The sequence below is a fragment of the Pollicipes pollicipes genome, unplaced genomic scaffold (genome assembly GCF_011947565.3).
Source record: "Pollicipes pollicipes isolate AB1234 unplaced genomic scaffold, Ppol_2.1 Scaffold_1128;HRSCAF=1307_pilon_pilon_pilon, whole genome shotgun sequence".
NCBI lineage: Eukaryota > Metazoa > Arthropoda > Thecostraca > Pollicipedomorpha > Pollicipedidae > Pollicipes > Pollicipes pollicipes.
In genome coordinates, this window is record NW_023595876.1 from 1 (window position 1) to 19,688 (window position 19,688).

Genomic DNA, 19,688 nt, shown 5'->3' on the forward strand with positions numbered 1-19,688 from the left:
CCAACAACACCACGGTGGCGAAGTTAAGGAATTTTTCAAGTCATGCTATGGCACTGGTGTGAGCCGCGATTAAGCCGTGCTAGACGCGAGCAGAAACCGGTTCGGCCTTAGCACGGCTGGTGCATGGCGTAGCAGTGAAAGCCGCGAATGCGGTACGGTCAGCCATTATTAATGGCGGCTCTACGTTAGCCACACAATACAACATGGACTTGTTGAAGGTGACGGTGAAATGACGGGAGACCAGTTTCACAGAGCGAATGAAACGCGACGCATTTCCTCCAGCCATTAGCACGGTTCGAATCTTCGTTTATTTTGTGCCCTTTTATTTCAAAACGTGAAGGAAAATACTTCTTTCTTTCCGATGCACCGATGCAAGATTTATTGATCACCAAGAACAAAAAAGTCTCCCAGGGAGCCGAACTCACGTTTGATATCCAGAAAAATAGATAGTATCAAAAGTGCTAAAAAGCGCCGACCCCAATGCTTTCGGCTACCGCCACCCACATTGCAATTTAAGTGATGCGTTGAATACTCACCGATGCCTCCGATATAGCCAACAGTATCCAGTGAAAACCCTGCGGGCTTTTTATGCCCACATGCTGCGGGCCTGCTGGCTCAAAAGTTGCAGCGCTTATAGCGAGTTTACACTTGTCTACTGATAGCTTCCGGTGTGTAATTAAGCGGCAATTCCGTTAATCAAGTTCTGCAACGTATGGAAGGTGTCATCAACTTGGGAAATTGCGTTTCCATATAATGTTCCAATAGCGACGCCAGCAATTCAACTTGCCTCTACATTGCCACGTAGGCCGTGGTGTTGCCTACGCAATGCCGTTTTCATATCCAATCGCGAGCACAGGCGTACCCTACAGTAAAGCACAGTCTGTGTGACGACGCAAGATATATCCACAGTCAAGGGTGACGTGACACCTGAGCACAAGATGCATCACTGACCCGCTGGCGCTGCTATACTGGTAAACGACTGCAGCGAGGGAAGCATATCCGCACAGCGCTTGGCCTGTAGGCCCAAAAATGAAGTTGCATGCACGCTGTGGCTTATGTCGTGCGTGTGCGGCTGCCCACTGCCGCCACTGCCAGTCCCTCTAAGTTTTAGTGTGCTGGATTGTCCCTGCATGGCGCTGCACCAATTACCTTGCGCGGTATCTGTCCCTCGCTATCTTTGTGTTTATCGGCGCGCTGTGTTTATCTCCTTCCGTTACACCATCGATTACATTTTGTCTTCGTTCGAATACTGTCTGTGACGTCTTTGGCATGCATTCGTATCCGTATCATTCGTTATTCACTATAAAGCTTCGATTCACTCCCTTGCGCATTAAAGTGAAATGTGGCTGACGTTTGGTTACGTGAATATCCCATGTTCGGTGCCATCTCAGGTGGTATGCTGTTAATGTTTTGATTGACAGATTCTATCAGACTCCTGGTTGAGCAACTGCGTGGGTCACGCAGACGATGCTGTCAGTGAAGCGATTGGTGCTAAACAATTGAAATAAAGGCGAGTCGTTTTATAAACAAACAGCCGGTACGGTTTTGCGGCCCTCCCGGTTTGCAACATTATTTTGTGCCTCAAGCCTTCACACCAGTGCTCTCCAACTGCCAACTCTCGACTACGCGGATGGGCCCTCCGAGCCATCGCGGTTTCGCCGCGACCGAGAGGCGTCAAGGGCAACGAACCGGCTCCGAACAACGCACGTTTGCCGCGTAGTTCTGGGCGACACGCCCGCACTTGCAGGACCATAGGTGGCATTCGCCCTGCGCCGTCGCGTGGCGTCGTCACGCGCAAGTCATGCGGCCACGCATCAGGTCAGTAGCGCCACCGCTTCCATCAGACTCATGCTATCTACGTCGGGACTGCCCGAAAATAAGTGTCGCTTCTCAAACGTGGGTGAATTATCGGTCGATGATTAATGATGTCGATATGGTGATGGTACCCACGCTATAGATTGGCACTGTGAATCTTATGTGCGCCCGGTGGGACGGAGACCCTTGCATGTTTGTATGAGCACTGCGTCGGGTGCCTTCTGCTGCGTCCGGGTGCGCGCGGTCTGATCATCCTGGCCCAGCATCCGTTTGCTTTCGAAGCAGTCGAGTCCATGTGATTGGCAAAGGTGACATTGGTGTCCAGGAGGACGCCGAGATCGTGAATCGGCTAGCAGCTGTCCAAGCGGTGACGGTATAGTGCATGTTAGTAGTGAACAAGCAACGCGCGGAGGGTAAATGAGATGGTATTGCATATAGAAGGGTTCAATTTCAGTCACCAGTTTTTGGACCACTCACAGAGGTGATCCAGATCCATTGTCCCAGAATTGCCGACTTTTGGGTTAAAAACACTCATGAGGAAGAATTTTTCACTGTCTTAGAATCGCAGACTATGAGTTTAAAGAACACCTATGAGAGCGAATATGTTCACCGTTTTTTCCCTATTTTATGTGAATGTTTCACTCCTACCTGAAATGTCAAACCACACATGCTACACTCATGTCATCTTGTCAGCTATTCCTATGATGCTGCCGACATCCTAGCTCATTTGAGCCACCAAGCATAAATAAGGTTCCCACAGCACCTGAACACGCCTGGCTGCATTCGGCTTCACCTACATCCGAATCATGTGTGAATCGTTATATCTGACTCATCAATTCAGCATCCAAACCTGAGCCTCTGTGAGCTACCTGTCGATGACTCGAAGCTAGATCTGATCAATATATCCAATCATAAGGGAATGTTGTGAAGACGTATGTCAATAACAAACGTGAGCGGTTTAGATGTACCTAGCTAGGCCAAAATCCCACCGTTGGCTCATGCTATGCTGCATGTACGCACCACAGCACACCAACAACGCCTTGTCATGATTGCGGGATGATCATGACAGCAAAAAGAGAAGGAAGAATTCTTACCTAAATTACACCAAAAGAAAAGTGCCCAGCAAACTGCATACGAGCTGCATACCATACGGCCTCGCTCTGGATGTATGCCTATATATGCACATTGCAAGGGAACTAGATGCATTTCAGCTCGAGAGACCCAGCGACTCACGCCGCTTGAATTCAATATGTGTCAAATAAAAGGTTTTCTTGTATCTCCAAAGTTTTGTCGTTTACAATGCGCAAAGCCTGGTAAAAATTTCGCTCTACATCCTTTTTTCGAACAGAATTGACTACTAAGTGACATCACTTGGAAAATCAACAAGTACCTTCTAAATGTAACTTAAAGGCCAAAGGCACCCTTTGAGCGTTTGTTTTCACCGATTTTTGGTTAAATGAGCTGGTAAGAAATTTTGACAACAACGTTTAAGTCTTGTACCCATTTATCTACTTGTGTTTGTCTTGGTCTCTTTGGAAGGTGAGGCAAAGACATTTCGCCTGCCTTTCGTGTAATCTTTAATGCTACATCAATGGTGAAAATATTAATGCAATTTTTTTCATTGATGCTATTTGTTGTTTCCTTTATAAAACAATTTTTCAAAACTTTCTGACTACAAAGCTCAAAAAATGGCATAGGCATGCTGGAATTATTCACCACCGCGTAAAACATGTTTGTTGATATCCAGAGTGAGCAATTAATAGCGATTGAAGGAGATAACATGAAGCAGGGCAATTATCTTTATCAACAATTTCACTTTGTTAACCCTCTATTTTGTCACTGTTGATTCATAGCGGGGCTCAATAAAGAAAAAATCTGAGCCATTCCCGTTGCCACACCGCACGAAGTTAGATTATCCTGCCGTTCATGGCTTTGGGACCGAACTGGCGCAGCTAATATAGAAGTGTTTCCTGTCGGAATTCTGAGGTTAGGAACTGTTTGTTCGCGTGTTTAGTGCAGAAACCCTCTCTCTAATTTCACATGTTAATGTTGAAGGTTGGTGGCCTAGATTGATAATCAGATTTTGTAAGTGGGTTAGGTGACCCGTCCGTCCGTCCGTCCGTCCTGAACATTACATATACATATATGCATATATATATATATATATATATATATATATATATATATATATATATATATATATATACATAGATATAGATAGATATATATATATATATATATATATATATATATATATATGTGTGTGTGTGTGTGTGTGTGTATATATGTAAGTGCCTACTTTTGCTGTCTTGGGCGTCATTTTTTGTTGTACCGCAGATCGGCAATGTCGCTTCGTGAAAACTTTTTGTTTCATTTTGTTGATAACTGCAACTGTGGAAGGCAACAATGTTTGCTGCTTTCCATATTTGCTGTCCCTTGAATGGCCTTACGCTGTGCCCGCCTCCAAAGACCAACCCATGCGACAAGTCACCATCTGTCCGTGGCCCGGTGGCGAATGGCTACGCGATTGGGAACGTTTCCCCATCCGTCCAATAAGGACACCTTCACCTATGCGCCAGACTGCACGCACTTGACAGGAAGTTGGGCGCAACCAGAGGGTGTCATCCGTATCGTTTAACACTATCAAAAAGTGGCAACATCGAGCTTGCGTGAGAATACAGGTAGTTTGGCAGCAAAGCCCGCGTGACGTCAAGTATACCATATTTGATGACGTCAGTGGCACGGAAGCCTCTCAGTTAGCCAGCTGACTGCTACACAACCCGCTAGTTTGAATGGTGAGTATGTTTTGGGGGCGTGGGGCTGGCGCTTACTGGTTGGACTCTGGATGAGTGGTCCACAGTTTTTTCATGCAAACACAATTCTGGAAGGGAGATTGAATCTCGGAATAGTTTGACCTCATCAGAATTTGATGTTCTTCCGTGGGGTGTACATAACTAGGGGTTAACCGTCATGCGGCGTTTGTAGCGCATCGCGTGTCGCAGTTGCTTGGCGCTTTATATCGGTGGGTTGTCGCCAGTTGCCATAACTACGCGTCGTACGAGAGATCTCCTGAGCAGTTTATCTTGAACAATTGGTAGCATTTAAAATGCTCAGTCTGTGAACATTTTATTACGCTTATGTGTACAAGCCCTGATGTGAAGAAACACTTGACAGTAGCATCATAAAGCCAACATCATAGGGTTTTACTGTACTTACCTTACTGCACTCATATCACCGTGATAAGAAGAGCGAGAGCTGTCACAAATCAATATTGCAAATGTTCATATAATCATGCCTACAGGCAAAGTAAATTATGCAAGATGAGCTGTTCAACTCTGCCACCAGGCACAAACGGCACAGACAAGGCTAAGGCTATCTAACGACAAGCCTGGTCATGGAATGCAATACGCCACAAACGGCGCATGACATATGACCCCGTGTTATATCATCATAAATGCAAAAATCGTACATTCTGATGAGGCTTAACTGTTCCAGGATTCACTGCTCATTCCAGAAATGTGTGCGAATAGCGAAATGACGGATAATTTCTTCTCAGTCCAACGGGGAACCGCCAGCCGCACGCCATTAAAACATGCTCACTATTCAAACTAATGGGTTGTGTAACAGTCAGCTGGCTAACTGAGAGGCCTCCGTGCCACTGACGTCATCAAATATGGTATACTTGACGTCACGCAGGCTTTGCTTTCAAATTACCTCTTTTCTCAAGCAAGCTTTACGTTGCCACTTTTTCGGACCGGACGGTTCTACCTCGTTAAATAGCCTTGGGCGCAACTCCCTGTCATCTATGTGTATCGCCATAGGTTTATTTTGGCCAAGTGCCAAATGCGCGGCGCGGAAGAGATAGAACAATTTTACCTACCTTGACTCGCGTCGCTGCGTCCCGCTTGCTTTTGCTCGGTTCACCCTACTGATGTCTTGAGGGGGTTGGGGTAGTGCTTTTTGGATTTAAGTATGTGTTCAAAGATGCTGTGTATTATGCACGAAAGCTAAAGAAGTGTGTTGTGCATGATTCTGTTTGTGTATGGTAGCCATATGCAAACCTGTTGGTAATGTAAAAGGCGCAGGTTTTTTATTTTCATGATTCCAGTGTAAGGTGGCATTGGGCCGCTAGTTGCAGCGAGTTCGGAGTGCTTTGCCTGCTGTCTTGCAGTATGCTTGTGTGTGTGTGTGTGTGTGTGTGTTGCGTTTTATGCCTGTATTTACAAAGATATGTATGAACCTGGTAGTACAAAAATATTTCTTATTATTGTTTCTTTAAGATGTGCCCATTAACTCCTCCCGTTTGCACATATGTCTTCAAATTAGGCGATGAATTCCCGAAAAGCCTTGTGAGTGTTTCGTCTCCCGGCTTTCCAGCCCACGGTGCTCGGCTGGGACGCTCTAACTAGGACGCTTTAGGTAGTGGTAGAACAGTACACATTGCTGGACCTGAAAAAGTGGGGAGTGTAAGCAGTAACCGCCGTGAAGAAATCCTGATAAGATTCTGGTTCCTGCTGGCTCCTGAACATAATTTTAGAATGGATCTTGATTCTTGCTGAAATTGAATCTCCATCTTAAGCCTGAGATGGATCTTGGTTCTTGCTGGATCCCGCAACATAATTCCAGGCCGGATCTTGGTTCTTGTTGGGTCCCTATGTCCGATCCAAGCTGGATCTTGATTCTTGCTGGATCTTTCGTTTTCATGCCAAGCTGGATCTTGGTTCTTGTTGGATCTTTTGGCTTATTGTCAAGCTGGATCCTGGTTCTTGCTGGATCTTTCGACTTATTGTCAAGCTGGATCCTGGTTATTGCTGAATCTTTCGACTTATTGCCAGACTGGTTCCTGGGTTCTTCCTGGTTCCGGAACCAGGATCCAGGAACCGGTTCCCGGGAAGCAATCTTGGGAACCAGGCACAAGTCTGCCCCTACTGTGACAGGAAAGCTCTGGAGTCATTCGTTCTGCAGCGCTCATTCATGTGCATATTTTCTTTGCACTTGTGAGCATAGCATTGCATGGATGAAAATATAGGCATGTTTCATTACTGTTTTTGGCTAACATTGAATTGTAAAATGGTTCTGATGAAGCCATTAGCATAATCACGGTACACATCTAACTGCAGGCTGTGAGGGCAGACAGCCCGCCTTATATGCATCCTACTTGGCAATAAAATGAATATAGCTTGTGTGGTGGTGACATAATGACAGGAGTGCCAATTTTTAATGCATGATTAGGGGGAGATAGCAACCCATGGATCATGACCAGTAAATTAAGTCAAGAGAAGATGGTTTTGTGTTAAAGTTAGCTTTTTCTTATCTCATTTTGTAATTTTCTAGCTAAAAATGTTAGCTAGGGTAGGAATCGGGATTGAGGGGGCCCAACCCAACATTTTTCAATTTTCAGAAATTTTCAAAAGCAATTTTCCAGCTAGAAATATTGACTGGGGGGATCAGCATTGGGGAGACCGAATCCAACATAGATATTGCGCAGTGCCCCCAAAATTAATTTGAATTGACACTCCTGCATTGTGCATGACAGACATCACAGATACCCTTGGATTTGCATGCCACTCGCATGGAAAGGGCAATTTTGGCTTCCTGAATGAACTTCTACCAATGTTTGGATGTTGGTAATGAATATGTCGTTCTGCTGTAGCAGTTCATGTTGTCATGAACTGAAATACAGATTTTTACACCAGCATATATAACATAAATAAAAAAGAATGGCAGCCAATAATTTTAACCCCTACCCTGATTCGCCACTTTTTGTGACACGGCCTGGTGAGGGGGGCGGGGGGAAGATTTCCGGACGTTTGCAAACTAAGAAAGGTAAAGCCTGGCACAAAAAGAACAAGCAAACAGTGAGCTATCTTTAGCTTTATCTTTACGTTTAGCGAGATCTCGTGATTGGCAAAAAGTCTCCTGTTATTGACTGACCCCACTAAACCAAGCCGAAGGTGCAGTTTTCCTGAAAACCAAACATCAGCTTTGCATGTTCATGTATACAAAACCATACCATGAAGTGACATGGAACACAGAGGCGTGTCCCTTGTTCAATTATGGGTATAATGGCATGTAGTTTTATCCGTTTAGAGCCTGTATTTATAATGTAGGGCTTCGTTCATGTAACCGTGCCAACCCTCCGCGCGCGATCTGCAAAGTCGTCGCTCGCTCCCCGCCGCACCCGCCGACCCTTGATCGTCTTGCAATGTCGTGAAAAAAATATTGCTATTCTGAAATCAAAATTGCTAATGGCACTATCTTGTGTCAACACGCGTACAATGGATGGCCCAGAGGCTACCAAAGATTTGAACAAGACCGCACAATGTGCCACATTGGTATCCTCAGAAAACTGTAGGGGGGAAGAGATGTCGCATCGCCTACTCTCCCCCTCATGTCAGGGCGAGAAACTTGTTCCGAAAGATCTATACGCCTGATACGAGGTTATTGACAAATTTCGATACAGTTATTGGGGCACGCCGAGAGGCGCCCCCTAGTGAAAACATGTCGCGCCAGGCTTGGAGCATGCCTAAGGTGGATACTTTGATGACAGTTGAGATGGGCTCGAAGAGCAATCATGATTTTCATACGGGGGCATGGCCTCGTGGAGACCCCCATATTTAACGTCATTTCCAGTGCCGCTTGCTACTGGTTCGGAATCTGTCCTACATGTTGCTGCCCTGATTATCGAAGTCCTTCACTGTTTTTTGCGGTCGAGGAAAGCAAATCCAGCCGTGGACTGAGTTTAAACGTGAGGCCCCGGCAAGTCCCGAGGGTGGTAGAAAACTCCTGTTGTGATTGGGCTATCTCATTAGTCTAGGACAAGTGCGTCTGCTTTCCTAGAAACAGCACTTATATCAAAATTTGTTAAAGGGCAGTGTATGACTGAACGTTTCGGTTATGTGCATAATTTTGAAAATTGCAGCCGTGAAAGAGACTTTCGATGATAGGCTGATTACTGATGACGCTACTGGGCATGGACTTAAAGATTGGTTTGTCATCTGGTATCGCATTACGCTACTGGCGACAATTTTCCTCCAAAAATGTGTTCGGCGACACAGAGTACACTTTTACCACCCCTGTTCACCTCGCTAAACGTCAAGGTACAATAACAACAGTCAGGTTCTAAGTTGTTAAGTTCCAAAAGCACGATGCTGCCGCAGCCCGTCCGACGAATTGTCCCAAACAAAACAGGGCTGACTACCAGCCTCAGCCAATGGGTGGATTCGCCCCATGCCCGTCGGTGGGGCGTAGCTCCTCCCTTCGCGGGATGGCTATGCGAAAGACTGGCGCGTGCGCGGTCAGTCGAGCGCGGGTTGTGGACGTGGATAACCGTGGCGACGCTATCGTGATGGCCGTGGCGATTGCGCTCGTTCTCTTCGGGGCTGTGGGTCTGGTTCCAATGCCTCGTGCAGCTACCGCTACAAGATTGACTTTCAGACCACTCCCAAACTTCCTTGGTCGTAGCAGACAACTCAACCAGGGCTGGCAAACAAGTCTGCGCTTCGAACATCGGCGTGATGAAACATGGTTGCCCTGGACGAAAGGTCCTGGGATTACAAATATCAGGGGAGCAAGGTCCTTCAATTTCAAGTCAGGCAAGCGACTTTGTGATCGCATGGACGAAAGTGGTGCATATGAACGTGAGGAAGAACAGAGCGACGATCGTACAGACGCAAGTGATATGTACGACTGTGCGGAGGAGCATCTTGAATTTATGGATGGCGAGAACATATGCAACTATGAAGACTCAACCTATGACTTTTGCATGGACGACAAAAGTACGTGCGATTGTGAAGCAGATAATGGCGACGACTGCATAGGCCCAAGAAGCACATGCGATTATTCTGGCGAAAATCACTGTGATTCCAGTGATGACCTTGCCTGTGGGTGCACTGAAGATAGCATGAGATGTGACTGTAAAGAACATACTGGATGTAACTCCGAAGAGCACGTGGAATGTACCTATCAAGAGCATATGGAATTTGGTTGTGCGGAACATGTGGCATGTGACTGCGAAGAACATATGGGATGCAGCTGTAAACAACACATGGGATGCAATTGTGAAGAACAAATGGGATGTAACACGGCAACAACACCACCAGAGGCGACAACGGAAAGCACGTCAGAAACAACGTCGGAAAGTACAACTGTAACTCTGCCAGCAACAACGTCAGAAGGCTCAACAGGAGCCGTCTCGCCAACAGCGTCAAGGCTTTCAACAATGGGCACGTCAGAAGGCACCAAAGCGACGACAACAACCATGGTGCCGACAGGTATAACTGTAGCGACAACTGAAACGACAGAAGGCGATACAGCAACTACAACAACTGCTACGGCAGTAAGTACACCAGAGACACCGTTTGTGTCTGTTACATCAACGACTGCTGGAACAACCACACCAGCTGTGACTACGGCAGAAGCAACAACCGCTGGTATGACAGACAATTTTGTCACAAGCACAACAATAGAAATGACGATGACCTCGAAACCAACCACAGAGGGCACTACAACACCACCGTCTACCGGAACAGCATCGACAAGCACAACATCGCCAAATAAGACGACAATGACAACAAGTGCAACAACGCCTCCAACGAGTACAGCAACAGTTACTTCTGGCACGACGGCAATATCTGGCCCGGCTTCTACCAGTACTGAATCAACGGCAGCTGGAGCGTCAGTGAGTTATACGGCAAGTACAGCCCAAGCAACGACAATAAGACAAACAACACAATCCAACACCCAACCTTCGCCTACTAATACAGTTGGAATAACGACAACTACCCCGACTGAAATTTCCACGGCAAGCACGCCCACCGGTACGACGATGAGTCCTATCATACCACCAGAGAGCACTACATCGTCACCTTCTCCTAGCACCACACAGGCAACAACAACAGCCGTGGTGCCGACAGGTATCACTACAGCGACAAGTGAAACGACAGAAAGTGTTACAGAAACCACAACAACAGGCACGGCGGGAAGTACGCCAGGGACACCGTTTGTGTCGGTCACATCAATGACTGCTGGAGCAACCAATACGGACGTAACTACGCAAGGAACAACCACCGCTGGCATGACAGAAATTTCCGTCACAAGTACAACAATAGGAATGACGTTGACTTCGACACCAACCGCAGAGGGCACTACAACACCACCATCTGCCGGAACAGCAACGAAAAGCATAACAACGAAGCCAACTAGTGCGACAATGATGACAAGTGCAACAACGCCTGCAGCAAATACCACAACAGCCACATCTGGCACGACGGAAAGAACAGTAAGCGCATTCACAAGCAGTGAATCAACGACGGCTGCAACGATGGGAAGTTTCCCGGCAAGCACAGCTCCAGGAACGACAATGGGACCAACAACACCATCTAACACCCCACCTTCGCGTACTAATACAGCAGGAATAACGACAGCTGAGCCGACTGAAATTTCCACGTCAAGCCCATCCCCCGCAACGACGGTCGGTCCCACCATACCAGCAGAGAGCACTACATCGTCACCTTCACGTAGCACCACACAAGCAACAACAACCATGGTGCCAACAGGCATAACCACAGCGACAACTGAAACGACAGAAGTTTTTCCAGCAGCTTCAACAAGAGCTACGGAAGAAGCTACCCCAGTGACACCGTCTGTGTCTGTCGCATCGACGACGGCTGTCACAACCAATACAGCTCTAACTACGGCAGGAGCAACCACGGCTGGTATGACAGAAAGTTCTGTCACAAGTACAACAACAGAAATGACGATGACCTCGACACCAGCCACGGAGGGCACCACACCACCACCGTCTGCCGGAACAGCCATGACAAGCACAACAACTTCGCCAAGTAGTAAAACAATGACAACAAGTGCAACAACGCCTCCAACAAGTACAGCAACAGTTACTTCTGGCACGACGGCAATAACTGGCACGACTTCTACAAATACTGAATCAACGACAGCTGGAGCGTCAGTGAGTTATACTGCAAGTACAGTCCCAGGAACAACAATGGGACAAACAACACCATCTAACACCCCACCTTCGCCTACTAATACAGCAGGAATAACGACAACTAGCCCGGATGAAATTTCCACGTCAAGCACACCCGCCGGAACGACGACGAGTCCTATCATACCACAAGAGAGCACTACATCGTCACCTTCTCGCAGCACCACACAGGCAACAACAACAACCGTGGTGCCGACAGGTATAACTACAGCGAGAACTGAAACGACAGAAGGTGCTACAGCAACTACAACAACAGCTACGGCAGGAGCTACCCCAGAGACACCGTCTGTGTCTGTCACATCGACGACGGCTGGCACCACCAATACAGCTCTAACTACGGCAGGGGGAACCACCACTGATGTGACAGAAAATTCTGTCACAAGTACAATAGAAATGACGATGACCTCGACACCAACTACGGAGGGCACCACACCACCACCGTCTGCCGGAACAGCCACGACAAGCACAACAACTTCGCTAACTAGCACGACAATGACAACAAGTGCAACAACGCCTCCAAAAAGGACAGCAACAGTTACTTCTGGCACGACGGCAACAACTGAAACACCTTCTACAAATACTCAATCAACGACAGCTGGAGTGTCAGTGAGTTATACTGCAAGTACAGTCCCAGGAACGACAATGGGACCAACAACACCATCTAACACCCCACCTTCACCTTCCAATACAGCAGGAATAACGACAACTAGCCCGGCTGAAATTTCCACGTCAAGCACACCCAACGGAACAACGACGAGTCCTAACACACCACCAGAGAGCACCACATCGTCACCTTCTCGCAGCACCACACAAGCATCAACAACAACCGTGGTGCCGACAGGTATAACTACAGCGACAACTGTAACGACAGAAGGTGCCACAGCAACTACAACACCAGCTACGGCAGGAGCTACCCCAGAGACACCGTCTGTGTCTGTCACATCGACGACGGCTAGCACCACCAATCCAGCTCTAACTACGGCAAGAGCAACCACTGCTGATATGACAGAAAGTTCTCTCACAAGTACAATAGAAATCACGACGACCTCGACACCAACCACGGAGGGCACCACACCACCACCGTCTGCCGGAACAGCCACGACAAGCACAACAACTTCGCTAACTAGCACGACAATGACAACAAGTGCAACAACGCCTCCAAAAAGGACAGCAACAGTTACTTCTGGCACGACGGCAATAACTGGCCCGGCTTCTACAAATACTGAATCAACAACAGCTGGAGCGTCAGTGAGTTATACGGCAAATACAGCCCAAGCAACGACAATGGGACCAACAACCACATCTAACACCCCACCTTCGCTTACTAATACTGCAGGAATAACGACAGCTAGCCCGACTGAAATTTCCACGTCAAGCACACCCACAGGAACGACGATGAGTCCTATCATACCACCAGAGAGCACTACATCGTCACCATCTCGTAGCACCACACAGGCAACAACAACCATTGTGCCAACAGGTATAACTACGACAACTGAAACGACAGAAGTTCCTCCAGCAGCTTCAACAATAGCTACGGCAGAAGCTACCCCAGGTACAGAGTCTGTGTCTGTCACATCGACGACGGCTGGCACAACCAATACAGCTCTAACAGCTCTGACTACCGCAGGAGCAGTCACCGCTGGTACGACACAAAGTTCTGTCATAAGTACAACAATAGAAGTGACGATCACTTCGACACCAACCACAGACGGCACAACACCACCGTCTGCCGGAACAGCAGCGACAAGCGCAACAACGTCGCCAACTGGTGCGACCATGACAATAAGCGCAACAACGCCTGCAGCAAGTACCACAAATGCCATATCTGGCACGACGGAAAGAACAACAACAGCATTCACAAGTACTGAACCAACGACAGCTGAAACGATGGGAAGTTCTCAGGCAAGTACAGCTCCAGAAACGACAGTGGGACCAACAACACCAACTAACACCCCACCTTCGCCTACTAATACAGCAGGAATAACCACAACTAGCCCGGATGAAATTTCCACGTCAAGGACACCCACCGGAACGACGACGAGTCCTATCATACCACAAGAGAGCACTACATCGTCACCTTCTCGCCGCACCACACAGGCAACAACAGCAAACGTGTTTCCGACAGGTATAACCACAGCGAGAACTGAAACGACAGAAGGTGCTACAGCAACTACAACAACAGCTAAGGCAGGAACTACCCCAGAGACACCGTCTGTGTCTGTGACATCGACGACGGCTGGCACAACAAATACAGTTCTAACTACGGCAGGAGCAACAACCGCAGATATGACAGAAAGTTCTGTCACAAGTACAATAGAAAAGACGATGACCTCGACACCAACGACGGAGGGCACCACACCACCACCGTCTACCGGAACAGCCACGACCAGCACAACAACTTCGCCATCTAGTACGACACTGACAACAAGTGCAACAACGCCTCCAACAAGTACAGTAGCAGTTACTTCTGGCATGCCGGCAATAACTGGCCCGGCTTCTACAAGTACTGAAACCACGATAGCTGGAGCGTCAGTGAGTTATACTGCAAGTACAGTCCCAGCAACGACAATGGGACCAACAACACCGTCCAACACTCAACCTTCGCCTACTTATACAGCTGCAACAACGACAACTAGCCCGGATGAAATTTCCATGTCAAGCACACCCACTGAAACGACGATGAGTCCTATCATACCACCAGAGAGCACTACATCGTCACCTTCTCGCAGCACCACACAAGCAACAACAACAACTGTGGTGCCGACAGGTAAAACTACAGCGACAACTGAAACGACAGAAGGTACTACAGCAACTACAACACCAGCTACGGCAGAAGCTACCCCAGAGACACCGTCTGTGTCTGTGACATCGACGACGGCTGGCACAACCAATGCAGCTCTAACTACGGCACGAGGAACCACCGCGGATATGACAGGAAGTTTTATCACAAGTACAACAGAAATGACGATGTCCTCGACGCCAACGACAGAGGGCACCACACCACCACCGTCTGCCGAAACAGCCACGACAAGCACAACAACGTCGCCAAATATTACGACAAGGACGACAAGTGCAACAACGCCTCCAACGAGAACAACAACAGTTAATTCTGGCACGACGGCAATAACTGGACCGGCTTCTACAAGTACTGAATCAACAACAGCTGGACCGTCAGTGAGTAATACGGCAAGTACAGCCCAAGCAACGACAATGGGACCAACCACAACATCTAACACCCCACCTTCGCCTAGTTATACAGCAGGAACCACGACAGCTAGCCCGACTGAAATTTCCACGTCAAGCATATCCACCGCAACGACAATGGGTCCCACCATATCAGCAGAGAGCACTACATCGTCACCCTCTCGTAGCACCACACAAGCAACAACAAGAACCGTGGTGCCGACAGGCATCACTACAGCGACAAGTGAAACGACACAAGGTGTTACAACAATAGATACAACAATAGATACGGCAGGGAGTACACCAGGGACACCGTTTGTGTCTGTCACATCAATGAGTGCTGGAACTACCAATACGGACGTAGCTACGCCAGGAGCAACCACCGCTGGTATGACAGAAATTTCTGTCACAGGTACAACAACAGAAATGACGATGGCCTCGACACCAACGACGGAGGACACCACACCACCACCGTCTGCCGGAACAGCTACGACAAGCACAACAACTTTGCCATCTAGTACAACAAAGACAACAAGTGCAACAACGCCTCCAACAAGTACAGCAACAGCTGCTTCTGGCACGACGGCAATAACTGGCCAGGCATCTACAAATACTGAATCAACGACAGCTGGAGCGTCAGTGAGTTACACGGCAAGTACAGCCCAAGCAACGACAATGAGACCAACAACACCATCCAACACCCAACCTTCGCCTACTAATTCACCTGCAATAACGACAACTAGCCCGACTAAAACTTTCACGTCAAGCACACCCACCGGAACAACGATCAGTCCTATTCTACCACCAGAGAGCACTACATCGTCACCTTTTCGTAGCACCACACAAGCAACAACATCCATGGTGCCACCGGGTATAACTACAGCGACAACTGAAACGACAGAAATTTCTCCAGCACCTTCAACAATAGCTACGAAAGAAGCTACCCCAGGGACACCGTCTGTGTCCGTCACATCGACGACGGCTGGCACAACCAATACAGCTCTAACTGCGGCAGGAGCAACCACCGCTAGTATGACAGAAAGTTTTGTCACAAGTACAACTATAAAAATGACGATGACCTCTGCACCAACGGCAGAGGGCACCACATCACCACCGTCATCCGAAACAGCCACAAAAAGCACACCAACTTCGTCAAGTAGTACGACAATGACAACGAGTGCAACAACGCCTCCAACAAATACAGCAACAGTTACTTCTGGCACGACGGCAATAACTGGCCCGGCTTCTACAAGTACTGAAACAACGACAGCTGGAACGTCAGTGAGTTATACGGCAAGTACAGGCCCAGCCACGACAATGGGACCAACAACACAGTCCAACACTCAACCTTCGCCTACTTATACAGCTGGAATCACGACAGCTAGACCGACTGAAATTTCCACGTCAAGCACACCCAACGGAGCGACGATGAGTCCTATCATATCACCAGAGAGCACCACATCGTCACCTTCTGGTAGCACCACACAAGCAACAACAAGAACCGTTGTGCCGACAGGTATAACTACAGCGACAACGGTAACGACAGAAGGTGCTACAGCAACTACAACACCAGCTACGGCAGGGAGTACACCAGGGACACCGTTTGTGTCTGTCACATCAATGACTGCTGGAACTACCAATACGGACGTAGCTACGCCAAGAGCAACCACCGCTGGTATGACAGAAATTTCTGTCACAGGTACAACAACAGAAATGACGATGACCTCGACACCAACGACGGAGGACACCACACCACCACCGTCTGCCGGAACAGCTACGACAAGCACAACAACTTTGCCATCTAGTATAACAAAGACAACAAGTGCAACAACGCCTCCAACAAGTACAGCAACAGCTGCTTCTGGCACGACGGCAATAACTGGCCCGGCATCTACAAATACTGAATCAACGACAGCTGGAGCGTCAGTGAGTTACACGGCAAGTACAGCCCAAGCAACGACAATGAGACCAACAACACCATCCAACACCCAACCTTCGCCTACTAATTCACCTGCAATAACGACAACTGGCCCAACTGAAACTTCCACGTCAAGCACACCCACCGGAACGACGATCAGTCCTATTCTACCACCAGAGAGCACTACATCGTCACCTTTTCGTAGCACCACACAAGCAACAACATCCATGGTGCCACCGGGTATAACTACAGCGACAACTGAAACGACAGAAATTTCTCCAGCACCTTCAACAATAGCTACGAAAGAAGCTACCCCAGGGACACCGTCTGTGTCCGTCACATCGACGACGGCTGGCACAACCAATACAGCTCTAACTGCGGCAGGAGCAACCACCGCTAGTATGACAGAAAGTTTTGTCACAAGTACAACAATAAAAATGACGATGACCTCTGCACCAACGGCAGAGGGCACCACATCACCACCGTCATCCGAAACAGCCACAAAAAGCACAACAACTTCGTCAAGTAGTACGACAATGACAACGAGTGCAACAACGCCTCCTCCAAATACAGCAACAGTTACTTCTGGCACGACGGCAATAACTGGCCCGGTTTCTACAAGTACTGAAACAACGACAGCTGGAACATCAGTGAGTTATACGGCAAGTACAGGCCCAGCCACGACAATGGGACCAACAACACAGTCCAACACTCAACGTTCGCCTACTTATACAGCTGGAATCACGACAGCTAGACCAACTGAAATTTCCACGTCAAGCACACCCAACGGAGCGACGATGAGTCCTATCATACCACCAGAGAGCACTACATCGTCACCTTCTGGTACCACCACACAAGCAACAACAAGAACCGTGGTGCCGACAGGCATCACTACAGCGACAAGTGAAACGACAGAAGGTGCTACAGCAACTACAACACCAGCTACGGCAGGGAGTACACCAGGGACACCGTTTGTGTCTGTCACATCAATGAGTGCTGGAACTACCAATACGGACGTAGCTACGCCAAGAGCAACCACCGCTGGTATGACAGAAATTTCTGTCACAGGTACAACACCAGAAATGACGATGACCTCGACACCAACCACGGAGGCCACAACACCAGCACCGTCTGCCGGAACTTCGCAAACTAGCACGACAATGACAACAAGTGCAACAACGCCTCCAACAAGTACAGTAACAGTTACTTCTGGCATGCCGGGAATAACTGGCTCGGCTTCCACAAGTACTGAAACAACGGTAGCTGGAGCGTCAGTGAGTCATACTGCAAGTACAGCCCCAGCAACGACAATGAGACCAACAACACCATCCAACACTCAAACTTCGCCTACTAATACAGCTGGAATGACGACAACTACCCCGACTGAAATTTTCATGTCAAGCACACCCACCGGAACGACGATGAGTCCTATCACACACCAGAGAGCAATGCATCGTCATCTTCTCCCAGCACCACACAAGCGACAACAACAACCGTGGTACCAACAGGTATAACTACAGCGAGAACTGTAAACGACCGAAGGTGCTACGGCAACTACAACACCAGCTACGACAGGAGCTACCCCAGAGACACCGTCTGTGTCTGTCATATCGACGACGGTTGGCACAACCAATAAAGCTCTAACTACGGCAGGGGCAACCACCGCTGATATGACTGAAAGTTCTGTCACAAGTACAATAGAAATGACGATGACCTCGACACCAGCGCCGGAGGGGCACCACACCACCACCGTCTGCCGGAACAGCCCGACCAGCACAATAACTTCGCTGACTAGCACGACAATGAGAACAAGTGCAACAACGCCTCCAACAAGTACAGCAACAGTTACTTCTGGCACGACGGCAATAACTGGCACGGCTTCTACAAATACTCATTCAACGACAGCTGGAGCGTCAGTGAGTTCTACTGCAAGTACAGTCCCAGGAACGACAATGGGACCAATAACACCATCTAACACTCCACCTTCGCCTACTAATACAGCAGGAATAACGACAACTAGCCCGGCTGAAATTTCCACGTCAAGCACACCCACCGGAACAACGACGAGTCCTATCATACCACCAGAGAGCACCACATCGTCACCTTCTCGCAGCACCACACAGGCAACAACAACAACCTTGTTGCCGACAGGTATAACTACAGCGAGAACTGAAACGACAGAAGGGTGCTACAGCAACTACAACAACAGCTACGGCAGGAGGGTACCCCAGAGACACCGTCTGTTTTTGTGACATCGACGACGGCTGGCACAACCAATACAGCTCTAACTACCGCAGGAGCAACCACCGCTGATATGACAGAAAGTTCTGTCACAAGTACAATAGAAATGACGATGACCCTCGACACCAACGCCGGGAGGGCGCCACACCACCACCGTCTGCCGGAACAGCCCCGACCAGCACAACCACTTTCCAATCTAGTACAACATGACAACAAGTGCAACAACGCCTCCAACAAAAACAGCAACAGTTACTTCTGGCACGACGGCAATAACTGGGCCGGCCTTCTACAAATACTGAATCAACGACAGCTGGAGCGTCAGGCAAGTTATACGGCAAGTACAGCCCCAGCAAGGACAATGGGACCAACAACACCATCCAACACCCAACCTTCGCCTAGTAATACAGCTAGAATAACGACAACTAGCCCGACTGGAATTTCCACGCCAAGCACACCCACCGGAACGACGATGAGTCCTATTTTACCACCAGAGAGCACTACATCGTCACCTTCTGGGAGCACCAC

At 48.4% G+C, this 19,688-nt stretch overlaps 2 protein-coding genes across 2 annotated transcripts; both read left to right on the forward strand.

The window, feature by feature from the left end:
• Positions 1 to 9,886: 9,886 nt before the first annotated feature.
• On the forward strand, positions 9,887 to 12,774 carry LOC119090131 (integumentary mucin C.1-like). Its single transcript, XM_037212959.1, has 3 exons — positions 9,887 to 10,088; positions 10,989 to 11,095; positions 12,622 to 12,774. Exons 1-3 carry the CDS (start codon positions 9,887 to 9,889, stop codon positions 12,772 to 12,774), a joined length of 462 nt encoding a protein of 153 aa, XP_037068854.1.
• A 4,591-nt stretch (positions 12,775 to 17,365) lies between these two features.
• On the forward strand, positions 17,366 to 19,021 carry LOC119090025 (integumentary mucin C.1-like; the record flags this gene model as incomplete). Its single annotated transcript, XM_037212855.1, has 2 exons — positions 17,366 to 17,510; positions 18,924 to 19,021. Coding segments are annotated over exons 1-2 (243 nt in total), but the record flags the coding sequence as incomplete, so codon positions are not given.
• Between the last annotated feature and the right edge of the window lie 667 nt (positions 19,022 to 19,688).

Coding starts and splice junctions, on each gene's coding strand:
- LOC119090131 (XM_037212959.1), top strand. CDS start 9,887: ATGGGATGTAACACGGCAACAACACCACCAGAGGCGACAACGGAAAGC. Junction 10,089..10,988: donor AACAACCATGGTGCCGACAG/GTATAACTGTAG, acceptor CTGCCGGAACAG/CAACGAAAAGCATAACAACG. Junction 11,096..12,621: donor CTGGCACGACGGAAAGAACA/GTAAGCGCATTC, acceptor ACCTTCTCGCAG/CACCACACAAGCATCAACAA.